Here is a 7,221-nt window from a genome sequence, read left to right as displayed (position 1 = left end):
GCGAGCGGCTGCCGGCGGGGGCTCCGCAAATCTCCCGCGGACGGAGCTCTGCCTCGCCCCCGATTTCTGCTCGGCAGCTCCTCCGGAGCACGGAGACATGGGATATTTTGAGCATCCTTGGCAGCGGCGAATGAGGATGAGTCCAATCCCCCCCAGACATGAATGTCTCCCCAGCACTATTTCCAAGGACAGGAATAGCCTCTGAAGGCTTTTCCACGGGGAGAGGGCACACCTGCAGATGTTACAAGCAAAGGGCTGTTTCTGGAAAGGTTTTGGGAGGTGCATCGTGAGGGCAGCCTAAATAAGTGGGTGCACGAGGGGGCACCTGCTGCCTCATGCCATTTGGCTGATCCAAGCCAATGCCACACCGCTGCCACCGGCAGCCCCTGCCCCTCGGATTTTATTGTGCACCCAATTCCTACACCCTTCAGCCACGGTATTTAGTTGTGGCCAGTCACATCATCTTGCTCAGCCAAGTTCCATGTGTTACATGTTTTTACCCCTTTAGTAAGAACCGAGAATCGGGACCCTGTGTTAGCAGGGACACAGCACACTAAATACTTATGGACTTGGTGGACAGTGGTAAATTTTGGGCTTCAGTTTCAGAGTGGGAAGCTTTGGCTTATCCACACACCTGGCCTTTGGAGCAGAAAATCCCAAAGAGCCTGGCAGAGTTACTGCAATACCCAGACGTTCCACGGGCCATTTTCTGCCCCATCCAGCAGCCGGTTGAGGAGGCGGGTTGGAGGCACAGCCACTCCTGGCACTGAGGGAAAGTGAGGGGAAACCAAAACAAGAGACAGACACGAGCTTGGATTTATGTAAAAAAAAAAAAAAAATTATTTATTTTGGAGGAGGATTTGAACATCGACATGCAGGTACAACATGAATAAAAATTATTGCACCGCTATTATGTGGCAATTGTTCAAGTTTCTAAAAACACAGAAATTCCACACTTTCTCTTATCTAGCTAAGTGCTGAGTGACACGGCTTGGCAGAGCCCAGCGCAGGAGGTGCTCTCACAGCCACCTGGATATGGTAATCGAACACAACGTAAACACACACTTCTGTCAAATCTTCTACTAGAAGTACAGAATTATCCTTCACATCCAGTAAGAGAAAACCAGAGAAAGACTTAATCCTCCCCTCTTCAGAAGAAAAAGAAAAAAAAAAAAACATTAAAAAAAAATACTCCAAATCACACCTTAATGCAAGTGTGGCAAACAAACCCACTGGTCACTCCTACCCCTTCCCCACAAGCGCTCTTTAGTACAGCAGCAGCCAAAGGCCTCTGACATTCGGACCAGGAGTGGCCGGAACAACGCTAAAGTCTAATATTTACAATAAATATCATCCATTTCTCTTAGTTTGCAACAGTAAGAGACAAAGGGAAAAATAACACTGAAATGAGGCACGGGGCAGGGATGGGCCAGCCGGACGCAGGAGCAGAGAGGAGCTGCAGAGGTTGAACCAGCTTAGATGCTGCCATCCCTACACAGATGAGGAGCAGGAGACACATCCAAGCCGACAGAAGAGGGAAACAAAGCGGGAAAGCAGCATATTTGGATGGTGACACGCACGGTTCATTCACCAAACACACACCTCACGCTCGTGACTTCCACCTTCCGCCTGCCTGACTCAGGGTTCCCTACGGAGGCCGAGGTCTGGGTTTGCCAAGTGCTTCCCTCGGACACTGCGGGTGCTGGGAACACGCTCTCGCTTCTCAGACACAGCTCTTCCAAAATCTTGTTCTTCCCCAATGCATTTTGCAAGTTTATTTGAGAAGGCATCGAAGGAATTTGTAGCAGAGCAAGGAGTAAGTCTTGGTAGCTACCTGGCTTATTATCAAAATTTAAAAGGCTTTTTTCCCGGACTTTCCGCTAAGGTTCGCCATATAAATTTGACAGAAGGTGGAACTGGGACGAAGGGGCACCTGGCACATGGAGGGAAACTACAAGACTGACCAGGAGTAGGGGACACAGGGTTTCACTAGGATGCTTTCCTGGCAATGCTGTTTGGCTTTCGCTTCCAAAAAACCAGGGATTTTTAATTGCACTGTTCACTTCCTGTACCGTAGCTACAAAAGAGGCAAGGAAACACACACCTCACCTCTTCTCTGGCCAACGTAGGGAAAAGCAGCAAGAGCTGTGACATAACAAGGGGTTTCACTCCTCTTTTTGTGTCTAAGAAAGGAAGCACTTGCTGCCAAGGCAGGGAGTCAGCAGCTTACAGCTGGTACCATCCCATCCCTGCCAGTGTGGGATGAGCCAGGTTACCCAGCCTGGCTCATCCCATGCTAACCTCCTAGGAGCAGTGGTTGGTTCCCCCCTTGGGTTTTCTAAACACAGAAGGAAACAGGGGACCTGCTACCCAGGGAACAGCCAGGTTGGACCATGTCCTCACACAACTCTGAGCTCCCTCCTTAATTTACACAGACACTTCCATCTCGCCAAGGTCAGGTGCTCTCAGGAGATCAGCCTGAGGCTTGTCTTTATAATTACCACAGACTCAGGATGCCAAATCCATTTTTCACTACTCCTCTCCATGCCATAACATCCTGCACTGTTTCTCAGCAATTTTTTAGTAGATCAACTCATCAGGGAGAAAACCAGCCAGGTAAGTACCAGATCCTGCCAAGTCTGTTCCTAACTTGCTATTGCTCCAAATCAGCACTGAATGATGGTCACCACCAAGAGCGCTTTGAGAGGATGGAGACACCCAAGACCCTGACCAGGCAGTGGAAATACTGTGGTTTATAACTGCAAACCAAGTGTATACGAGCAGCCTATGAATTCCAAGGAAAAAGAGCAGACAGACAGCACAGCAGGCTCTGCTCTCAACACCATCACAGCAAGGTTTATTAACGTGTTACCCGGGAGCACTGAGGCTTTGGTTAGTGTAGTAGCAACACCATACATGTTCACACAGACTCATGGAGTAAACACTCATTTAAACATGTTAAAGAAAAAAAAGCCCAAATCAAACCAAACCTTGGTCCAGAAATGAAATTCAAGCAGCCAAAATCAAATATATAACGGGGGGAAGCAGCGGCTACACAGAAAGAAGCAGGGTGAGATTTCAGAGATTTTTTTTTGTGAGCTGTGGATTAAATTGAAATCAAGTTGAGAGACATGGAGAAAATATATTCCTATATAAAAACATATTTGCATTTAGGGGAAACGAATCAAAACTTCAAGTTCAGAAAAGGTCAAGACAGTGAAGGAAGCAGCAGCATAAGGAAATCAGACCAACAGAGTGGGTTTTAGCTTGGAATACTGTTGCACAGTCATTCTGCTTCTAACAGAGTAAGCCAGTGAGCAGGATACTACCCCTCATGGGTGATCTGCAGGGAGATACACTCAGACAAGACTAGAATACAAGCTGAGCACAATCTGGGACAAATGATGGGAGTGTTCATTGAGAGGAACTTTTAACTGGATGAAGAAATGGCTTACAGTGCTATAGGTATCACCACTCAACACATTTATTGGTGCATTATTATTGACCTAATCCTCAGCAAGGAGCACTGTTACCCAGAGTCGGTCACACTTAGAGCAAAGTCATGTCTAAACCTAAGAGCAAAGAGTAAGTTTCTAATGGAAAGCGACCTCAGCAGTGGCAATGATCTAGCTATCAAAGCTGAAATCTGAAAATATCACATGTGGTTTGAAGTCTGCTTGCAGCTTGTCCACAGAACTTGAGGAGTCCAAACTCTTCACGAGTTTGATTGTTTTTAAAACGGGCAGATTCAGAAAACCCAGGAAGTTTCCCAAGCCCCAATTCAGAAATGTTAAGGAACACCTTAAAATCCCTACCTACTTAGACTCACCAAGAGAAGGAAAAGTCTCCAAAGGCCGTTTATCATCGAGATAACTTTCCCCGAGACACACTGGAGAACACGCGACTACAAATTTCTCTACTTTAAAACCAACCCACAGGCACCCCTTTCCTGGGGTCACTTACTCCAAGGCAGGGCAAGTTATGAACTGAAGCCAGAGAAAGGAAGATAAAACATCACTAAAATTTTAAAAACAGAGGGAAAAGTTGCCATGTGTCCTATAAAGGATAAGTAAAAACAATCCCCCAACAAGCCAGCTTATGGATTGGAGATTTCTCTTTCTGATAATTCCATTGAAAAATAGTCTTACTTGTTTTAAAGAGAAGACAGGGATCTCTCCCCCTCTGTCCAGCCTCTCCAGCCAAGTTCCTTGTCTCCATATCCTCTAAGGACACAGGACCGTGGAGACACACGTAGAGGTCATACTTGCACCAAAGAGGGTCTGTAGTTCCAGAATAACTTGTAGACAAGAGAGCAGTTTCTTATTCTTGTCAAAGGACATCAGATTGTAAAATTGAAGCAAAAACTTGATATTTCTGAATTTCAATGGAATTTCAAAGAGAATGCTGAAAAGCAGAAATTTGAAAACAAGCTGCCTTTTTTGTACTCAGAATTTTGAGGATCTCAAATAAACACAGGATTAGAGGGAAGAGCACACCAGGCCCTAAATAGGCCCTAAATCAGGCAAAATAGAAGGTCTGGAAGGGGAAAAAAAAAAATAAAAATAAACAAACTGTTTCTTAAGCCCTGCTTTAAAGATACCCTGTTCTAAAGAGACCTCAAACAGCAAGCATTACTGTGTACAAAAATAGAATAGCAAGGATGAAAAAACACAAAAAACAGTATGAAAAAAACCCTCCCAAAAATAGATGTACACAAGTTCTATTTTATATTAGTGTATATTACAAAATTCAAACATGCAGTCTCTATCTTGAATGCAGAATGCTCCAGTCCATGAGTACCAGCGATGCTGCTATGTTTTCTTTACAGCATCGTCATGTGACAGGGGAAAGTCTTGTATTTTTAACTGATTTCCAACCTCTTTGCTTTTTGCCTGTGCCAGAGTCCCTTCTTTACAGGGCCTCGTGCTGCCATCTGGCAGAGGAGAGGCTTTCAGCGCTGCTTGTCCAAGAGCATGAGACAGCTCTTTCGATGGCGTGATTTTGCAGCTACCTGCCAACGCCTCAGATGCTTTAGCACCGCAAGAAGTTGCCTCCTTTTTGACCACCACAGGACATGTTGCCTCCTTTTTGGCCACCATGGGACACGTTGCCTCCCAGGGCTTTGCTGAGTGTAAGGACTCTGAGCAGGACCCGCTCCTCGTGGTCAGACCGTCTGTGCTAGATAGCTTGGCTTTCTCTTGGCATTCTCCTACTTGTGAAATCTCCTGCCTTTTTTGTTTCAAATCTCTCTCTTCTTTACAGGAAGCACCCAAATCCTTTCTCTTTTCCACCTCTCCAGAACCAGACATACTGAGCTTCAACGGGCCTAACACGCTCTGAGCCAGGGGCACCAACTGAGACACGGAGAGTGCGCGTTCGATGGTTCCGGGGATGAGGAGTGTGGAGGACGCAGGTCCCGCTGGGCTCGTTTTGCTGGAGGTCAAAGCACTCTCTGCCTGGGACGAGCTGGGCTGCTGCTTTTCAGTACCAGGACTTCTTTGGGACATTTCGCTGGCGCTTCCAGGAGGCAGGAATGAGGTGCTGTGCTGTTCCGCAGGCTGCAGCGTCTCCTTGTGACCCTTCTCGCCGCGGTCTGGGGGACTCACCGAGACAGGAGTGCTTGTGTTTGCTGGGCACCACGAGGAAAGTGCCAGCAGAGGTTTGGAATCCTGTTTTTTCTGACTGCTTTCTGTTAGCACAGGGTCTTTCAGGTCAAGTTTACCACAGGAGGCCCCAGAAGAATCACTTTCTTCAAGTTCCAGGAGTTTGATAGACAGGCACCGTACATGTTCTGTGCCATCTACTGTTTTTTGAGTACCTGTAGTTCTCCCTAGGTCTTTGATTGCTTCAGAAGACCTGTCTTTTGGACCAAAACAGTCAAAAGTTTTGTTTTCTGGCAATTTATGTTCCTTTGCAGTTGTTTCTGATTTTAGGAATGGCTTTTCTGAATTAGCTAATTTTTCTGGAGAAGTTCTTGACAGGAGCTCTGATGGGGAAGGCTGCATGCTGACTTGCAGAGGCTCTGAAACAGACTTGGCCTGTTGAGTATTTCCCTTCTGCAAGTCTTCTGTACCTTTTGGATCTTCAGGTAGAAAAGCATCATCTTCAATACTATCCTTGCTTTCCAATTTAGATGAGAACTTATTATCCTCATTAAAAGAATCTGAGCCTTGGTCTCCACTGCCATGGGGCTTGTCCAGCCTTCTCCCATCCTGACTATCTTCTGAACCATCATCCGTTTCATCTTCAGAAGAATCTACTTCCCTGATGGCCTCTTGCTTTTGCAGAGACTCCCTCCTCTCCACCCTGTCCTGTCGGATGGCGCCCAACTTCCGTGAACCCGGCTTCTGCAGCATCCCTTTCTCTGCTAGCCCAAGTTTGCCACCTGTTGTTTCATTGGCAGACTCCTGCAAGCTCTGGAGACTGGGATCCCGCTGTAACATCTCCTTCTTAAATTCAGAGTGAGAGATATCCAAGCTGTGCTTGCGTGAGGAGCCCAGCTTCTTCTCAGAGGAGGACAGCGAGGCAGCCAGCTTCTCGGCCGACTGCACCCTCTTCAGCAAAGGAGACCGAGGGGGCTCCGCGCTTTTGGGGCGAGAAATTTGTCTCACCAGTGGTGGAGAGGAGTGTAGTTTTACTGGGAAAGACTGAATAATACTGGAGCTGCCAACTGAGTGTCCTGGCAGAGGAGATGGGGAGCGCTGCGGTGACGTGGACTGTGGGGTTGGTGATGGAGTGTGAGCCAGTGGTGACAGAGGGATGTTTCCTGCAGATTTACGCCTTGGAGATCTGTACTGCCTTTGGAGCTTTGGTGCTAGTCCATGCAGAGAGCTGGGGCGGATGTGTCCAGAGCTGGCTGGAGAATTGGGAACACTGGAACTCGGAGAGCTGCTCTGGGAAGAATTGCCACCAACTTAAAAGGGAAAAAAAAAACAAAACAGAGAACAAATTAAAAAATACTAGAAGATTAATATATATTTGGCCATTAAAACAAGTTATTTCATGTAAGATACGCAAAGTCAAGACACAATGCCATGTTACTCCAAAGGTCAGCAGTAATATTGCAAGGTAACATTGCCAGGTTTCTGATGGAAATTCACATTATTAGCACCCAACACCAGAGCAGAGTAAGAAACACTCAGCTACCAGAACACTTTTCTGAAAAAAAACCAAACAAACAAAAACTTTGAGCAGACAAACCACGTGTTTCATTGCTATTCT

At 46.6% G+C, this 7,221-nt stretch overlaps 1 protein-coding gene across 9 annotated transcripts in view; it reads right to left on the bottom strand.

Moving 5' to 3' along the window:
• Positions 1-811: 811 nt before the first annotated feature.
• Positions 812-7,221, bottom strand: part of MAST2 (microtubule associated serine/threonine kinase 2) — a 191,807-nt gene continuing 185,397 nt past the window's right edge. For all 9 annotated transcript variants that reach the window (XM_032696467.1, XM_032696460.1, XM_032696459.1 and 6 more), the window contains one exon: positions 812-6,913. In XM_032696467.1, the coding sequence (XP_032552358.1) occupies positions 4,812-6,913 (2,102 nt within the window). In that variant the 3' untranslated portion in view covers positions 812-4,811. The remainder of the gene's footprint in view (positions 6,914-7,221) is intronic.

This window comes from Chiroxiphia lanceolata, chromosome 9 (genome assembly GCF_009829145.1).
Source record: "Chiroxiphia lanceolata isolate bChiLan1 chromosome 9, bChiLan1.pri, whole genome shotgun sequence".
NCBI lineage: Eukaryota > Metazoa > Chordata > Aves > Passeriformes > Pipridae > Chiroxiphia > Chiroxiphia lanceolata.
This window is presented reverse-complemented; position numbering and strand designations above follow the sequence as displayed.